At 37.5% G+C, this 20,383-nt stretch overlaps 1 protein-coding gene across 1 annotated transcript; it reads right to left on the bottom strand.

The window, feature by feature from the left end:
* Positions 1 to 15,414: 15,414 nt before the first annotated feature.
* Positions 15,415 to 16,464, bottom strand: LOC133721220 (transcription factor bHLH140). The gene has a single exon (XM_062147770.1). The coding sequence runs from the start codon at positions 16,179 to 16,181 to the stop codon at positions 15,588 to 15,590; it is 594 nt and encodes a 197-aa protein (XP_062003754.1). The 5' UTR covers positions 16,182 to 16,464; the 3' UTR covers positions 15,415 to 15,587.
* Between the last annotated feature and the right edge of the window lie 3,919 nt (positions 16,465 to 20,383).

Raw genomic sequence — 20,383 nt, 5'->3', positions numbered from 1 at the left:
TATCACAATTAGTTCTTTTAAATTCCATAGATTTCTTTAAAAGTTCTACTAATTCCATATACAATATACCCCCATAGTTATTTATTAAACTTGGACATATAGGATGACAATCACAAGTTTGGTTTTTCCTCACAAATTTTTTTGCTTCCCGTTTTGGGTTTGCTCTGGAACATGTACGGCCTGTCGTCGTCCGCCTGAGAAGTTCCGTCACCGGCCGCCGGGAACAACAAGTAGTCCGCCTGAGTAAGACTCGTTGTTTTTCTTTACTTTTTTTTTGCCAAAATAAGAGATTTTTTCTTTCTTAAAAGGGTGTCGGGCAAAACAGAATCGCCATAAACGACGTCGTCCGGCATTAGAAATGTTTTTTCTTTTTTTTCTGGGTCATTACCAAACTCTGGGTTCCAGTCCCTTGAACAAAAGCTTCACACTCCACTAAACCAGCAATGACTGCATATCAGATTGGAGATAACATAAGACCATTTTAGGACTAATTATGTTGCCCATATTTTCTTGGAGGCATAACATAAGACTAATTTCATTAGATGACTGCCCGTTGAGCTTTATATTAAAGATTGATTTGACTGAGGCAGTTATAAATTCATGATTTAGTTTTAATTAGTGTTGCATTCGATCTGCACGTCTCTATAGATCTATCAGCAGTTGATATTATCAATATTAACATTAGCATCTTTTGAATTGTTCCAGTATTAACTTCAATATTATCAAGATTAGCTACGTCATTGCAAGTTTGCAACTCTTCTGATATATACTTCAAGAAGACGCGAATAACATTTGATGAATTTTAACAAGTTGGATAAGACCAAGACGCGAATAACATTTGATGAATTTTAACAAGTTGGATAAGACCCACAATTACATGGAAAGCTATATTACTTGCTTTTCAGGGCTATACTTGCTTGTTTTGGCTTTGGAAGTTCTGCTCTGTTTGGTTATGTGGTTTCTTGTTTTCTTTGTATTACTCTGTTTGCTCTGTTTTTTTATATATCTTGTCTGAGAAGAAAGGGGAAGTTCTTTTGATTCAATACCATGTCAAGACTTGTAGATGCCTTTTCCCACTAATTGATCCACGGTCCACTGTTTCACAGTTTTAGAATTCAACTTATAAAATGTCGGCAACAATTATGTAAGAAACAGAACACTTGCATTTCAATGCTTCATGTATGTGATTTGACGGATTTATACAAAAGTTTCAAACAAAGTGTCCCAGAACTACATCAGGTGGTGTTCCGTCGCTTCATCCAGATCGAGGATGAGGACCAAATCCAACTTGGAGGTGGTTGTTAATAACGAACGCATGCAGGTGAATTCATATGTTAATGGTAGTTTTCGATCAGTCAATGATTCCAATTTTATATAATAAATCCTTAGACTGCAGTCTATGAAGTTTGAAACCAGCAGCAAAAGGACCCCAACTGCATCCATACGTTCCGGTTTTATTAATCAAAAAGTACACAATTGAAGGACTCCATTACTATTGTTCAAACACAGGCCGTAGGCATACAACTTGTTTCAGTTGTTTGGTGATGGGGGATAATTAATTTATTGACGCAAAACCAGAATGGTTCCAGTTGTACAATTTCCGGCCGTCATATACAACAAGTCCTAATCTGCTGCCCATTTATTTACTTAATGAAACACAGAGATGACTTTTACATAAACATGTGAACCCACTCAAGTCTCAAGTCTCAAATCTCAACCAGGAAGCCGGTGATCATATGTCAATTATAGTTTGGAAAATATAGACAAAAGCAACAAAGATAAAGCAAATCAGATCAGCATGGAAAAATCACAGAAATCTCAAAATGGAACTCGAACTTTAGTGCTCATCATTTATCACTGTTGCTCTGCTTTTTCACACAGAGCAGAACATTAGTCTTGGTAAAAGAAAAAAAATAAGGAGGGAGACTAACTTCATTCTAGCTCAGAGAAAATAGATATTTGTTTTATCTCTAATGGTGGAAAGATCAGATACCATGTGGTGGAGGGATCCTTCGAGAAGAAGTGATAGAATTGAATTGAAGAAAGTAGTTAAAGCAGTTCTTAAGAGATTGTCCTGGTGTTCCACTAGTAGTAAACTTGGTAAGCCAATTACGAAGAGCTAATTTTCCCAATAGATTATTTTCATTTCTTGTCTGGATTTGGGCTTTTACGATCATCCCAGATGAGTTTATATCTTCAGATGTATTACAAATTGTTCAAATTCTTCAGTTAATGAACCCGGATTGAAGCTAATATAAGAAACACAGTAATATTATGTAAAAATTAGCTGTGACTGTGATAAAATGAGTTGAAGCGAATGAAACACAAATTCTGCTTTAATAACATCTAATTTTAGTCCTCAGGTTTGATAAATCAACTAATCTTGATCCAACCATAACATTTCGTCTAACACCATTAGTGAGGCCGTCACATGCGGGAGTAATTTTGCCTTTTACATTTAAACCACAATCTACATCATATATCCAAATCTTTTCGACATCAGCATACAACTCTTGATGCTTTTGCTGATTCTCGTCAGACAAACACCATTAGTTTCTACATTCTTATGCTTTATTTCCAGCCATGTGGTACTACTGAGAGCACCATTTGACACTGGTCTTGCTCTCTCATTGTATTGCTTGTCACTAGTCCAACTACTCAAAACAGCTAAGCGAGTGGCAAACTGACCTCGAAAGTCATGCATGACCACAATTGCTTAGACAAGCGACTCCTTCTAGATAATCCTCCCTTGTAATCCAAAATTCAGGAGCATCCTTCATAATTCCTGCACTTAAAACTATATGCTGGTAAAGCATCATCCTATTGTCAAAATCCATTCCCTTTCAGTGCCGACTTTGATCACCCTTCCATCTGGCAGAGTGCAAGTCTTTACAAGTACGGTTGTCTCAAGTCCCAATTGATACACCCTTCTGTAATCGACTAATTGTAACTTATATAGCAGAGCTTCTCTTTGATTCCCCCAACACTCTCAAAATCAGCATCGCATACCCCCTCCGTGAGAGCAAATCAACAAGATAGGATGTTATGTGCCTGCCAGGTACATTCATTCGCTTTGTAAGAAGAGTAAATGAGTAGCCATCAACAACTGGAACCACATGAGCAGAAAAGGTCATGAGTCTTTCAAGGCCCTAGCGAGAATTATTCTTAGGGCTCGTATTTGTATATTGATAAACTCAAATATGTCATTTTTTCTAAATTGTCAAGGGTCAAGGGTGCAACAAAGTCTATATAAATTCTAATTTCATAATTTTTTGAAGATCAACACAACTACACTAATAAAATAACATTTCTTTCTTAACTAAAATGAAACTAAAAAATTAAAAAACAAAATATCTTTCAATGATAATGTCAAACTCTAATTCAAAATTCCAACAACCAAAAAAAACCCTACTGCAAAACTCAGCAAAATCATTAACAAAACATGCATTAGTATTGAGGGTTAACCAAACTCAAAAAAACCCTAAAGGCTCTCACGGCGGTGCTCTGAATAATCTCTCTTCAAATAATACATCTTGCCACATCATAATCTTGCAACACCAACTTAACCCAAAAATTTATTATTAGATCAACTCTTAACTCTTTCTTATCATATTATATTTTTCTATCATTTATTAAAGAGAATTTAATATTACTTTAATTATCGGATTTCATAAGTCGAAATTACGATTTCAATATATTTTCTTTCTATTTTTATGGATTCAATTATATTTCTGACTTTTCTTATTAACTTGTTAGTATAAGAATGATTAATTACCTTCCATTCATTTCATTAAATTTACGTAGAAACAACTTTTTACACCACAACATAACTATATATATATATATATGAAAAATGGATAAAAAAATTTGGCCCGTACTTAGTATCGGCAATAGGTCTGAATATGTATCTAAAAATATCAAATTTATATATTTGTATCCTGTCGAAGTAAATACTCATATGAGTGTGAGGGTCTTACATTTTTAGTTTGCTTGAGGCCCTGGCAAAGTGGCGTGTGCTTGACCAAGACATGACATATCATATTGGGATCACAAATTTTAGGCTTTAATTGAGGCCCACAATTATTTTCTAAGAACCAAAAACATTTGAGGCCACAAATTTTAAATCTTATTTGAGGCCGACAATTTTAAAACCAAAAGCATGCACAGCGAGAAAACTGAACAGTAAACCTAAAACATCCAAACAAACTGATCACCATGAAAAACCCTCAATCCGTCCTCCTACTCCTCCCTCTCATCTTCCTCTTCTTCCTCCATCCAACCTTAGCCGTCGAATCCCCCTCCTCCTCTCCCGCCCCCACCACCAACCCTGCAGATTTCATCCGCACAAGCTGCGCCACCACCCTATACCCCGAGCTCTGCGACTCCTCCCTCTCACCCTTCACCTACACCGTCCAGTCAAACCCTACTAGGCTTGTGATGGCAGCCGTTGCCGTGAGCCTAACCAAACTCAAAAAAACCCTAAAGGCTCTCACGGCCGCCCAACCCCTAGAAACCCTAGCTCCTAATTCCGGCCTCTGTGTCGGCCTTTCTGCAGCCAAATCAACCGGATTTCCGCCGGCCTCACTACCTAGCATGTCTAATATTGACTCTGTCACCAGAAGTTTCGCCACTTCGCTCGCCATTGCGAGCAATGATGTGGTTGACATCTCTGCTATGTCGGATGGAGGTGCGCAGCGAACATCGCAGTTCTATCTCCTTGCATGGCCGCTCTCCCCAAAACCGACAACAGCCATGGACCTGAGACGTCATTTCAGGCGTGTTTGGGTACTGAACCAGGGTTTTACCGTCCAACAAAGGACTCCAACTCGGTTCTTGTTCTCTTTTGACCTTCGCAGTGACTGCAGGAAGGTGATGATGGGGGGGCCTTGGAGTTTTGGCCGAGCTCTGGTCGTGATGCAGCCATATGATGGTATTGCTCCGCTGCAATCAATACCAATGCAAGACCTATTCTTCTGGGTTCGCATAACAAATATGCCACCGGCATATGAACAACGGAAAACTATTGCCAATGTAGCCTCTGTTGCAGGGAAGTACCTGGACATCGATGGAAAGTTGTTTGATGCTACGGGAGAGATTAGGGTTCGTGTCTCCCATTCAATCTTGAAGCCTTTCTTTCCGACAAAAACCCTAAAGTTTGCTCGAGGGGTTGAGCAGGAGGTACAATTTCTGTTTGAAAATCTAGTAGGCGAGTGTGATATTTGTGCTCGTGTTTTCCATGAGAATGGTCCATGCAAGCCAGATACTGTACCATCTAGTGTCAAGACTGTTGAGCAATCTGTGGCCCGAAAGCTCGAGCTCACTAATCAGTTTCTGGGATTCCATGGTTCTCAGTTCAAGGAAGGGACTTTCAGGTTTCGGGGCATCACTACTCCTATCCTGCCACCAGTGGGGCGTTCCCTGTTTGGTGGTGTTGAGTCCAGCAGGCCTAGGCGACCGGTGATCATCAGGAATGCTGAATCAAGGGTAGCCAGTGATGAGAATTCCCGTGCTATTGTGCCGGTTGAGACTGAGAGCCAGGCTAAACGAGGTAGACCTTTTCCCTCCCCACACAAATTGCAATTTTTGATGTCTGACTTACTTGAAGGTAAAACCAGTCCGGTTGCTTCTGCAAAGAAAGTGAAGATGCCTGAATTTTCTTCTAAATTCAGTGCTAAGTCTCTGGGCCTTGTGGAAAGCCCTGGAGGTATGTTGGTGCCGGCTGAGGTCATGATGCCAGTACTTGAGCTGCCGGGGACAAAGAAGAAGAAAGGAAGGCCTTTGGGATCTAAAAATAAAAATCCAAAGACAAAGAAGGTCTCTGCTGAGGAGGTCTTGACAGTGCTGTACTCGGGTACACCCCCAAGCCCTAGTTTGAAGGGCAAGGAAAAGATCTAGCGGGCTGTGGTAGGAGCCTATTTACTATGTCTCTCTATTTTTTCATAGTTTATAGGCTCACTTTTAAATAAGTGAGCGGTTAGTTCGAATATAGATGGTCTGTCTCTATGTATCAAAGTAGTTCTCTTACTACAACTTCTTGATCTGTCTAGTTGAAGGCAGCAGAAGGATATGTAATGGCCACCTTGGCATGCGTTAATGAAATCCACATTTCCCTCAAAAAAAAAAAAGAGGGTTAACCAAACTCATTAAAAAAAAAAAAAAAAAAAAAAAACATAATCTCTTTCTCATTCTCTATTGGAGTCTACAAAAGTAGAAGACATACATTTTTATTATTATTTCAAAAACCCTAATTTCTAGAGATCCAACAAAAAAGAAAAGGAAAAAAAAACACAGAAGAGAACCATAGGGAAGAAATATCATATGCAGCAATGACTAGATGATCTTGTGAGAGAAGATGGATTGAGAGAGACGTGGAGGGAAATGTTGAGAAAAGAGAGATTGTCTTCTTGTTTTATGGAAGAAGAGAGAAAGTCGTTGGTTATGTTGCAAAGAAAGAGAAGAATTACCTGGGAGGGAGATCCCAACTTTAATTCTAACTAGTCTGCAATTACATACTCTGCATGTGTAAGAAAAACTTTCGTTGTAAAAAAAAAAAACAAAAAATAGAAAGTTATCTGCACATAGTGGGTAGTTATCTGCAGAGAAAATGGATTCAGTGGATAGTTATTCATGGGGTTGGTAGTTTTCCCACGTATTTATCTATTTCCCTATTTTTTTTTCAATTCTTATTTTTTTGTTTCTCTTGTAATTTGACTTTATTATCCCTATATGTTTTATGAGTATGAAAGTTTATTAATATTTCAGGGTTATTTTGGTACAATTTTTCAGTTTTGGATAACAAAGCCTCTTCTCTTAATAATAGTATAGATTAAATACAACTCCTTGATTTTTTTTTCAGTTTTTCAGATCGGTTTTTATTTATTTTTTCTTCTTTATCATTCCCAAAAAGGCCTCATAGCAAACACATATATACACTAATATATACATTAGGCTTTCATAATCAGTGCCCCATTCTAGCACCAAGGCCGAGCCTGCACATGAGTAACACCGTCACCAAAGTCAACAACTAATCCTATCAGCAGAAAGTGATGCAGTTGAGACTTGGAGCTGTAAACAAGGAATGGGTGACTATGGTTTAAATGTAAAAGGAAAAATCATTCTAGCATGTGACGCGCAAGTGATGGCCTCACTAATGATGTTAAATGAAATGTTATAGTTGGACCGAGATTAGTTGATTTATCAAACCCAAAAACTAAAATTAAATAATTTTAAACCACAAAAACAAATATAGCTATGAGGGCAAATCACGGGAACCATTTATAATATTTCTCCTATATTTCTTACTAAAAGACATAAACTAAAAGTAAATAAAAAATTGTGACACCTCCAAGGTATCCCAACTCAAATTGCATTCTCCTTTGCTTGAGAAGAAATATCATGTACAATTATTTTTGCGTCATCCTCAAGCTCTTCCCATGAATTCTCTAAATCAGATTGTAGTAAAAGGTAGAATACACTGGTATACAAATGTTTCATTTAAAATACTCTTAAAGTTATATAGTTCTACTATGAACCAAGGTCCAGGTAGACCATAGGCAAAATGAGGGGCAAAATGGGGCATTTGGGTGCAAAAAATGCTGATTTTTTTGCCTTGGTGCAGGTGGACCAAGGTGCACACAAGACATTTTGGGTAATCATTCTCTTGAATTATCAAGTACCCAACTGATTTGGCTAGATTGTCAATGTCTTCCGGACATGATTGATTATTGTATGACTTAATCTTTTCAAAAGATGACACTGAAATTAGTTTGAAATTTTTCATGATCATAATGCAAGTACCATCAGGTTGTCCATCTTTTCCCCGATATAATGCCTCCTGTCCATTTCCATGACCCTCCAAGATGCCTGACGTATCAATCTTTTCACACCGTGCATATTATATCCTTGTTTCTGGTACTAAAATCTACATTTCTCACTATAAGAGTGACGCATTCAAAATAATATGCAAATTTTACAAGCAAAATGGAGATGACATATGCTGCATAAATCCAAAGATCTATTAGCATGCTAATACAGACTATCCTGGTAAGAGCAATCGGTGGAAACTATTACATAAATTTAATTCGGCCCTAAAATACTGTTTAAAACATGAAAAAAAGTCTTACTTAGTTTCAAAATCTAATTAATTAAACAATGATAATTGGCTGGTTTGCAACAACCACGCCTTACATCCAGGCTCCAGCATATGTTAACCAGGCAATGTAATACTATAAGAATGATTAATGTTTGGACGACAATCACTCATACTGGTCTGTTTTGAAGGCTCTAACTCTTCAAATTATTCTTTGATAGATGCCAATTAGGCTATGGGAGTTAGCTTCCAAGCTAGATTATCGTTAACATTTGTCATTATGTAGAAGTCTATGATTACGATATCAACACTTGATAATACAGAGAACTAACCCCTTATTTAAGCTCCCCGGTCCCCACCAGGCACCAACCTTTCCGATTCTCCTTAATGCCAGTGTAATTTCTCGCTGAAAACAGTTTACTTCCTAAATCACCATTTAAAAATCATCTCTGCATTATTATCCAAAAAAAAAAAAAAGATCTTCTCTGCACGATCAACGAATTAGTGGAAGCTTTATTCGCATTAGTCATCCAAATAATTATTTAATACATAGATAGATGGACTCTCATTTCGTGATGCGATCGCCTTAAATTAGTAATATGCAATTTTCCAGATGCAACTTGGTAAACCCATAAAACTTTTAACAACATATACTAAAGGAAAAAATAGGGAATAAGTCGATATCAAACTTGGGAAAAAAACAAAGAGTACTTCTGGTTCTGGGTTTGAATATTCCAAGTTTGCAACTTGCAAAGAAATACTGTGGGAAGGTGTTAGTCAAAAACAATAAAGAAACGCCGCCCCTGGAACAAGTCCACATTAATACAAACAAAAACGCGCTTCTGAGGTGTCCTTTCTGACCAACCCCACATTCTCTCCTCTCTCACCTTCTTCTTCCTCCTCCCATTTTACACTTCAAGTTTCTCTTCCGTGCCAGCTCTGCTAGATTTTTGTGATTTTCCACAACTTGATTCCAGAAGCCAAAGGGTTATGTTCATGAGTCTTGACCTTCATGAAACCATTGTTAAAATCCTAGCCTCTTCTGTTCAGTGTTTTATGGGTGTCACTTATCCCAGATTGCAATGAGAATTCCATTGCTTCCATGGTTTTTCTTGATACCCTTTTGCTATTTTGCACTGTTCCATACAGTTGTGGTGTCTGGCCAATGCGACAGCAACCAGCAGCAATCTTTGCTGCTCCAATTGAAGAACAGCCTCAATTTTAACTCTACATTCTCCACAAAACTTGTGAAGTGGAATAATGCTTCGGATTACTGTCTTTGGGAAGGTGTTTCCTGCAACCAGGGTTGTGTAACCCATCTTGACTTGAGCAACGAATCGATTTCGAGTGGACTTGATGATTCAAGTGCTCTTTTCAGTCTGCAATACATCGAGAACCTGAATTTGGCTTTTAATGACTTCAAACAAAACCTGATTCCATCGAAGATCAACAAGTTGGCCAGTTTGAGTTATTTGAATCTGTCGAATGCTGGCTTTGCAGGGCAGATTCCGATTGAGATTTCGCACTTGAGAAGGTTGGTGTTTCTTGATTTATCTACCATTTACTTTCCTGGAATTCGTACACTGCAACTTGAGCATCCAAATTTGAATTTGCTCATTGGAAACCTTTCGGAGATAGTTGAACTTCATCTTGATGGTGTGAACATATCAGCACAGAGAGCTCAGTGGTGTCAAGCAATATCATCTTCATTGCCAAAGTTGAGGGTGTTGAGCTTGTCCAGTTGTAATCTTTTGGGCCCTATTGATGTTTCATTGTTGAAGCTTCATTCACTCTCAGAAATTCGTATAGAGAGTAACAATTTGTCTACTCCAGTTCCAGAGTTCTTGTCAAATTTCACAAATTTGACTTCCTTACGCCTCATGAATTCAGGGTTATATGGTACATTCCCAAAGAAGATCTTCCTGGTACGTACACTGCAGATTATCGACTTAATTGGCAATCAAGAGCTACGAGGTTCGTTGCCAGACTTTCCGAAAAATGGAGCTCTTCAGTCCCTGTTCCTAGCCAGGACAGCTTTTTCAGGGTTATTGCCGGAATCTATTGGAAACCTCAAGATGTTGTCCAAAGTAGATCTTTCAAATTGCAGCTTCACGGGACCAATCCCAAAGTCAATGGAAAGCCTTACGGAATTGGTTTATGTGGACATGTCAGCGAACAAGCTTAATGGTTCAGTTCCGTTGTTGAGTATGGCCAAGAATCTGACGGACATAAATCTTTCTCACAATGAGCTAGAAGGTCTGATTAACTCTACTCACTGGCAACATCTTACAAATCTGGTCAATCTCAACTTGGGTAACAATAAACTGGATGGCAGTATTCCATCGTCCCTGTTTTCTCTTCCCTCGCTGAAGCAACTACTGCTCTCCAACAATCAGTTCTCTGGTCAGTTGCTTGAATTTGCCAATATCTTTTCACTGGAAACCGTTGATTTGAGTAGCAACAATTTGGAAGGAACGGTACCCATGTCTATCTTTAATCTCCGAGGGCTTAAAATTCTCTCACTTTCTTCCAACAAATTCAGTGGCTCCTTCCCTCTTAACAGTGTTCAACAGCTCAAAAATCTTTCCAGTCTTGATCTTTCATACAATAGCTTGTCAATTAGTTACAATAGTACAAATTCCTCAGAGTCTTCCTTTCCTAATATTACCACATTAAAATTGGCTTCTGGAGAGTTGAGAACATTTCCTAATTTCTTGAGAGATCAATCCAAATTACGTTATTTGGACCTTTCACAGAACCAGATTCATGGAGAGATACCCAACTGGATTTGGAAGCTTAGTAGTATTTTTCAACTAAATCTTTCTTGTAATTCATTGGTAACTTTCGAAGGTCCTTTTCTCAATCTCACTTCTACTTTGTCTGTGCTTGACCTTCATTCCAACCGGCTTCAGGGTCACATTCCAATATTTCCACCACTTGCCACTTATCTGGATTACTCAAGAAATAATTTCAGCTCTAGCATACTGGATGGCATTGGTGATTTCCTTAATTACACAATGTTCTTGTCTCTTTCAAGCAACAACTTAAATGGTAGCATTCCAGGATCAATATGCAAAGCGGAATATCTTCAGGTTCTTGATCTGTCCAATAATTCTTTGACTGGCTTCATTCCCCAGTGTTTGACTGCAATGACCGGTACTCTTGTAGTACTCAATTTAAGGAGAAACGAACTTGCTGGCCCTATGCCTGATAGATTTCCTGGCAATTGTACTTTGAAAACTCTAGACTTCGACAGAAATCATCTAGAAGGTCAGTTTCCAAAATCTCTAGCCAATTGCAGAGTGTTAGAAGTTTTGAACCTTGGAAACAATCAAATAATGGATACATTTCCATGCTTGTTGAAGAACATATCCACCTTGCGTGTACTTGTTTTGCGATCAAACAGATTTTATAGACGCATTGGATGTTCCAACACCACTGGTACCTGGCGAATGCTTCAAATTGTTGACATAGCTCACAACAATTTTAGTGGAGAAATACCAGGAAGATGCTTGACTACATGGCAGGCAATGATGGGCAACGAAGATGATGCCCAGTCAAAGATCAATCACCTGCAATTTCGAGTCCTACAATTCAGTGACTTAAATTATCAGGATGCTATAACAGTTACCACCAAAGGAGTAGAAATGGAGTTGGTCAAGATTCTAACTGTTTTCACCTCTATTGACATCTCGTGCAACAATTTCAATGGATCAATACCGGCACAAGTGGGACAACTGAAAGCACTCTATGCCCTCAACTTATCCAACAATGCTCTCAGAGGCCCTATCCCACCATCATTGAGTAACCTGACACAACTCGAGTCCTTGGACCTTTCAAACAACAGCCTGAGCGGGCCAATTCCACCAGAGCTTACAGCGCTTACTTTCCTTTCATTCTTGAATCTCTCAAATAACCAACTATCTGGGACGATACCAACTGGTAATCAGTTTTCAACATTTTCTCCATCTTCCTATGAAGATAATAAAGGATTATGTGGGCTACCTTTGGATGTAAGATGCAGCAATACCAGCAACTCACCAGGTGCAGCATCAAATGAAAAAGAGTCAGGAATTGGGTTTGATTGGCAGTCTATATATACTGGACTGGGATTTGGAGTCGGAGCAGGAGTGATTGTTATTCTGTTAATGTTGTGGGAGGAAGGAAGAAATTGGATGGACGACAGCATTGATAAAATTCTTCTGGTACTTCTTCCAATGATGGGATTCACTTACAAAACTCGTCATGAATGGGATGATGATGGGGAAGAAGATTATGAAGAAGATAGCATGTATTTCACAGGAGACTATGATCAAGATGAGATCGAATCAGAAGACAAAGGAATTCAGGGTCCATTTTGTGTGTTTTGTTCGAAACTGGATATCAGTAGGAAGAGTCCCATCCATAACCCAGATTGTACATGCCATTTGTCACCACCTATCTCATCTACTTCTTCCTCCTCGTCCTCGTTCTCTTCATAGATACTTTTTTTTTTTTTTTCTTAAAATGTTCATTCGGTTTGCTTTCTTTTCTTCGCATTTTAGTTCTCTGGTATATACATACATTCATAGCTATCAACCCAAAATGAGGGGACAGGAACAATATCTGTTTATGTGATGTTGTAATCTTCATGGTCTAGCTAGATTTGAACTGGGTTTCTCTGTTTTAGTGTTTTACAGGAACAAGAATAGCGTAGATTGACGGTGATAATGCTCAGTCAGGCACTTCATCAAACAGGTAGAGAGCATTAAAACTACTTAAACGCTATAAGCATCTGAAGGTTGTAAATTAACAGAATCAAAGAGTCCAATTAATACCTGAACACAAGCATGCCATCAATGTTCTCTCTCTGCTTTACGAAAAAAAGGATGTGCACAGTGCAGCACATGATTCCTGCAAAGCCAGGTTGAACTTGGTAAAACATTCTCTCTGCTCTTTCTAATGTAAAGGATTTGAACCGGAGCACATTACACTGCCTCCGAGTCCCGCCAAGTGCTCTTAGGCTCTTGCAACTAATATCGTACGGGCTTGTTTAGGCTTAATATGGGCTCAATCGGAGAAAAGGGTCCAAACTCTGGAACTATCCTTTGCTTGCAGCCCAATGGGCGGTTGGAACTTCAATTCCTTTTTTTTATGGCATTGAGAGCGAAGAGATTTGAACTTAAGATTATATGCAATATTGTGGTAAAGATTTACTAATTAATGGTCAATCACTCGATCATTTGTGTAACCGGAAGTTAAAAGCATATGTTGTGATTTGTGAACTTTGTGATAAAATTTTTACACGAGCTAGTACTAGTTCATATTTAAAGCCTGCATTCCAAATGGTACATATCTTAGACCCTAGTCGACTTTGTTTCAATCAATCAAAACTAGTACATATACTTTTCAGTGGTTGCATCTTGCTAGTTAGCTAGTAACTTTTTCACGTTAAACAATTTGGAGGTTTGATTCCTTTTAAAGATTCTCATGCTTTTCTTCTTGTTTCACCTTTGGTGTCCTTACTTAGATGTAGCTAGATAAAGTACTATTTTGATTGAACAAAGCCCTTGGACACTTATTCGAAGGGTAACTTATAGCATAGGTACCATATATATATATATATATATATATATATATATATATATATATATATATATATATATATATATATATATATATATATTATTCACCATTCTTCTTTAGATATATAAAATATAATTTAGAATGATTTTTGGTGGTAGTTAGACCTACAAGTCTTGATTAAATCGATTCAAAAAAGAATTTAATTATGTATTGAACGAGAAATTGATTTTTCAAATGACAGTTTTATACACTTGACATAAAGTTTAGTATCTGCTAATCGGATCATATGGCTTGTTAGACCTTTCAATTATAATACATCATTTTAGGGATGTTATGAGTATACCTAAGCAACAAAATACTAAATATATTGAACTCACACATTGTCATGTTCCTGTTAAGTCTAACACACCACATGGTATGTACAAGTCCCCCCTCAAGTAATCTATCTTTTCTAGTGTGTGGCATTCATTGTTGGCCTGTATACTCTAAGATGGAGAAAATTTTATATACACCCCCCAATCTACTTAATAAACACCCCTCAATTTTTTTGTCTCATTTTTTTTATCAAACTTCCACCTATACCCCTTTTCATTAAGAAATAAAAGATTTATATATCAAAATTTTAATTTTAGATATTTTCTATTTAGGGTTAAACACAATAATATAATCTACCTCTCTTCAAAATCCTACGTGAACATCAATAGCATATGAAATTGTAATCCACACGAAGAATTAGAAGGGAACCAAATTAGTTGGGCAAAATTTCTAGTCAATTTTCTGTTGACACTTTATGAATTCATTTTATCATGACTTGCTCACGATAAACATATTTAGAGAGGTTATACAATCATCAATTATATTTTAGATACATCATCATCAATCACTTGGTTTGTAAAAAATCACCCTGGCTCAGTTTTTACCGACTATAATATTGACCGACCAAGATTGTATGGATCTTGAAGGGTATGACACATATTGAATCTTTGACAATTTTAAGTTTTTCAATTTGAAAAACAACAAATGTAAAGAAGTTAAGCTATTTAATCTTTTATCAATGTCACAACTCCCAACCTCTTTAATTACCATATTGGGGGTCGAAATTATTCAGCAATTAAATTCACAATAAATCAAAAAAAATTTGAAAGAATTTATTAAATAGATATTTATGATACATAGTCTTTTTTCTTTTTTTCATTTACTTATTTAATGAGAATGAACATAGATGGAAGTTTGATAAAAAAGTGAGACAAAAAATATTAAGAGTGTGCATTAAGTAATTAAGGGAGTGTATATAAAAATTCTATCTAAGTTATTAGCTAGTGATAAAAATTTTAAACAAAAATGTTTACATCTAAACATTTTTTTTTTTTTAAAGGGATCTAAACATATTTACTCATAAATATTAAATAACTCGCGGAGAGATGTAGTTTGAAAAACAGTTCCTTAATTTCCTTTGATGGGGCGGGGCGGCGTAGTCGCGAGACTGCTTCTTGTGGTGGATTGTCCGTGTTAGTTTTTGGGGAACTGAGGAGACCTATATGATTGAAAGAAATACAAAAGAATTTCAGTGGATCAATTCATTTCGATATAATATACCCGGACAACTCCCATAAAACATGTTTAGCAATGTAACAACTCGATCAGACTTTAAACCACCGGATAAACACGCGCTCTAAGGATCATTCTCAGCTTCATGAACCCCTTGATTTGCTTAGACAAGATAGTAAACAGGACAGTCTTTTGCCATTTTTAGAGTAACACAGACAATTAATTCGTTAACATTAATCTTGTTATGAAATACACCACTACTACCTCCACCATCAAATCAAAGCTACCTAGCTAACCCAGGACGTACTACTGCTAATACATAAATATGCTTCATATTACAACAAGCACAGAGAAAGGGACAGAGACTTGGCTAAATTGAGATAAGCTAGCTACAATACTTCATATAGGCTTCAATGTTAGGCGTAGCTTCTTGACCTTGGAAGCAAGAATATTCCGGCATTACTGGAACCGATGGCTGCACCGAACTAGTACCCACGAAACTATTCTGCCCATAGCACAAAGCCTGCTGATGAGGAGGATCAACTGGATGGCCGTGATGAACCGGAAGCTGGAACACATTTCCAGATGTAGGGTCGTGATCGTAGTACTGATTATCATCATCTCCCGCAAAGTTGATCATGGTCTGGTGAAGCCATATCTGACTCTTCAAGAACTTCACGTACTGAATGGCTTCCTCCAGCATGGACACAGTGTCCAGCTTGGTTCCACCGGGGACCAGGCTCTGCAGGATCTTGAACCTTTCGCTGATGCGGTGCCTCCTCTCCCTCGCCGCCACGCTTTGTGGGTCTGTCGACAGCTTCACTTTGTTCTTGCTCTTCTGATCATTACCACTAGTACTCTTCTTCATTTTGTCTTTGTTGCGCCCGCCATTGATGTTGATGTTGGTGTTGGTGTTGGTGATCACTGAGGAAGAAGAGAAATTGGAACCATCTGAGCTAGCTGGGAAATAGTACTCCATCTTTGCAAACAAACCTAGCTTATTTGGCTCAACTTGATAGGGGTTAACTGCTTATGGCATGGGGACAGTCCTATGATATATATAGAGGGAGATGAAGAATGCAAACGGATATAGATTTTGTATTTTGTATTTTTATTTGGATGATTTTGAATGAGTGAATGAGATGTCGTCATATGAGTCAGCCAATCTTTAGCGCAGGATTCGGGTGTCTACCCTAGATGGCTAGGGTCATAGTCCTAACCAGAAGGCCCAGGAGGGACTCTTTAATTTACTCTAGCTTTAGCCTGAGCTAGGATGCAAGGATTTCCCATATGCTTTATTTCCTTCACATTTGGTAGAGATATACTTGATTTGAATTCTGATGATCTGATCTTCCTCAAACAAAAGGGAGTCAAGGGACCCCCTTACCCTGAAACAAAAGAAACAGTGACCAGAACCAGTCGGTAAAGGAGTGAGAGTGAGTTTTGTTTGTGTGGAACAGTGACTCTTTCACTGATTTGGTTGTTTTGTTTAGCTGGGTTGGAGTCAAAAACTCAACTTGGCCTTTTGTTAGGTTAGTCATGATGAATGAAGGGAAAGAGAGAAGGGGGTAGGGTTTCAGGGTAGGGTTAGGGTGGGGGGGGTCCTTTTTTGTGAAATCTAAGTGGGAGATGTAACATATAAAATGTTGCAGGTGGGTGTATAAATCCGAGGACCAAATCGTTGCCGGGCTTTTAAATGGTACGGTTTTATGCTTTTTATAGTTTTTATCCTAAGGTTATACACTGTTTGCTGAAAGAGGTGCACTGTTTAGGTCACCTCAGAAACACCTCTTTAGGAAGAAATTAAAAAGAAAAGGGCATCTGGTCTTATCATAAGCTCTTCTTTTGAAGAAAACTTGATTCAACTACTGCTAGATTCAAGCTAGATCCCCAAGAAGTTGCGGTGAAATTAGTTTAACCCAAGTTCCCATGCTAATTAGTAATCTAAACCAGAGAGTAGTTTGCACACCAGTGTAATAAGGACCAACAGAAGTGTGTACTTCATTGAGTTGATTCAGAAATGAAAATGAGAATATGTGTTCTCACAATGTAGTTTAAGTTATCAATTTATTAGTAACCATTGTGAAACTAATGCTCACTAAAAATAAAACGTTCTACATTGTAACTGAAACAGACTCTAGACCCCTTTTTTTTTTTTCTTTTTTTTTTTGAGAATGGTAGAACTTTTATTGAATATATGGGATAAATGCTGCAATATTTTTCAATTTGTACATTTAGCCTAAAAAGAAACTCTTTTGCTATCTAATCTGTATTAGGCATCACAAATACAAAAACATATAAAATTCTTCCATGTTTGTGTCCTATAATTTTAGCTAGGGATGATATATTTGAGGATTTTTACTAATTTGCTACAAGCTCCGTTTCAGTCACTTAGCAAAGTTCATTACCATATTCCTATGTGCATTGAGCATAGGAAACTGATGAATCGGAACTTTCCTTTAAGACAAAAAGAAAAAAGCAACGATTTGAAGATAATAAAAATCAAAAGAAGCAAAGCGGGTGGATCTGGGGACCCCCAGGGAAGGACATATGAGGCTCCAGTTTGATTACAGAATGGGGTAGGTGGAACCCTAATAATTTTTACTTGTGTCAAGTGTCAACTGATGAAAAATTTACCTGCTTTATATCTGTCTTCGACAACCACGCATCAGTCTCAAACTTGTGGTAGCTGATGTATGAGGTGATCGTGATTCATGACACTGACCATATATTATTTGAGATAAAATTTTCTAATTTCTACAACTATTTGATACATGCATGTGAGACCATAATTAGGTCAGCAATGTAGTCATACTCATTCAGGTAACATGTTCTGTTATCTTTACTTTTGCACTAATTGCCACTAAATTTTAATTAACCAAGAAAATTCCACGATCTATAGTGAGTTCACTTAATATAAAGTGTTAAGATAAACTTTGAATATTTATAATTAATCATCTCGAAATACAAATAATATAACATTGATTATAAATTACAATGTACAGTACAAAGTGGGATAACATTAAATATAAAAACATAAAATCAATTTGAAACGCATAATATTTAACATAGAGTTAGAATTAATTTCAAATACATATAAGTAATCATCGCAAACACTAATTTGTTTAATGAGTATCATTTAACATCAGTTATCATGTATAAAGTGTTAAAGTCAACTGCGAATACTCATTCATCTCCAAACAAGAATAAAGTTTCTGAAGTGTAACGGAAAATTCTGTACATATAATCTCTAAACACAAAGTACTTCACCACTTGCTATGTATAATATGAATGTTAACCTCCGAATACGTATCGATCATCTCGAAACAAGAACTAGCTATGATCATGTTCTCTTGCTTTTATTGTGGATGCGATGAATGACAAACTGCTTTATACCCATCTTAACTTGCATTAATTGATCGAGTACAAAACCTAATGAATCTGCAAGAGTACGTACTATTTGATTGAGGAAATCGCAAAGGACCAAAAGAGTTTACTCAAAGATGAGTAGATTACTCAACAGTACAGATAGTGTTAAGGGTTAAAAGTGTATAGCTACAGTATTCTTTGTACTTGTACCTATTTAGCTATTTACACTTTTAACCCTTAACAGATAGAACACAGGGACTGCACAGCACCAAGAGTAGAGTTGGTAACCTGCGGAGTAATATATAGCCAGTACTTGATATGTGATCGAGTTTGGGTCCCAAAAAGAGTGGCAATGGAAGAGACATCGATATCATGGATGAAATAATACACTGTTCAGGTCCTTGAAAGTTACTGTTACGAGCCCGGCACGAATACTTTTTTAGCTTTACAAGTGAATCCCATCTTACTGTGTCGTTGGCTCGTTGCAGTTTCTGAGCAACAGTAACACGTTTGCGAAACATCGATCTTTGTTCTGTGTTTACTGTTTAGCCCTATTTCCCTTACTTTTGGTATTACTGGTTTTACACTCCTCAAACCCTTCTTCACATCACTTTCTGCATTTAATGGACGTTGACTTGTGCTTGATATATTATGCTCTTTAATTTGCCGACCGATTTCAAGTTTCATCCAAGTTAGTGTTTATCATATTAAACTCATCCTATCGATCACTATATCAAGTATGAAAATTTTATTTTTAACGAGAATTTTTAGTTAATTATCGTTTCATTTAAATCGAGAGAAGAAAATAAATATTTTTAAGGTTAAATTGTTTTCATTGGATTTGGATCTAGTCGCGATTCTTGTCAATAATTAATTCAGTGAACACCACAGGATGTAAAATACCGTGAATGAACTATTAATGTTCATTCAATCTAGTACTACTATATAGTTTGAGGTCATTATGAATTAATTTACATCTTATTCTTAAATAAAATAAATAAATAAATAAAATAAAAAACAAATGTTTTTTTTTAAGTGTTTGAGAACTCTCCAAAAATCCTAGGTTGGCGGCGGATTTTTCAGATCGAGAGATCGCTCTCGTCCGGTGGCGGCCCTAACATAAGCCTCGCCTACGCCGCTTGGTCTACTGCCGGACGAGAATATGATGTTAACATCCAGGGAGCTCTGGAGGGGTGTTGCTTGGAGTTGTTTGAGGGCTGTTTTGGCTTCAGATTTCTGGTATGAAATCTCTGGGATGTTGATGGCCATGTGGTGCAGGATTGGAGGGCCTTGTTTCGCTTCTTGGATCGACAACAGTGCTGGTTTTGGTTTGAAATCTGCGGCAGCAAAGATAAGAGGGAACGACATCGGGGCAGGTTCATGGCGACGTGGTTGTGGCAGCATGGTTCGTGATGATCTAGGTCGTGGTGGCGGGATCATGGCGGAACGGTGGTGGCGATAGGGGTCGGAAGGAACTACAGCGCTGGCTCCGGGTTGCTGGAGATGGAGGCCAAGTCTGGGCTAAGGCAAGCCTAATGGGCTTTTAGTGGACCCTCTTTGGAAGTTGCTCTGTACTTTATTTTGGGCTAGGGTTTATGTCCAAGGCCCATCTCTATGTTATTTAGTTTATCTAATTACAATAATTTTCTTGTATTAGGAAACTATGCATTTGTATGCATTCTATGTACCTCTAGTGTCTCTGGAGTAGTACCAAAGGAGAATTCTCGCTCTGTCTACGTATTTAATTGTCTAACGAGTGGGTTTATAGTTATGTACAACTGTGGGTACTACAACTGTCTTCTTGTCTACTGC

Source organism: Rosa rugosa, chromosome 7 (genome assembly GCF_958449725.1).
Source record: "Rosa rugosa chromosome 7, drRosRugo1.1, whole genome shotgun sequence".
NCBI classification, from domain to species: domain Eukaryota; kingdom Viridiplantae; phylum Streptophyta; class Magnoliopsida; order Rosales; family Rosaceae; genus Rosa; species Rosa rugosa.
The sequence above is the reverse complement of the archived record's forward strand: the minus strand, read 5'-3'. Positions and strand labels throughout refer to the sequence as shown.

Coding starts and splice junctions, on each gene's coding strand:
- LOC133721220 (XM_062147770.1), bottom strand. CDS start 16,181: ATGGAGTACTATTTCCCAGCTAGCTCAGATGGTTCCAATTTCTCTTCT.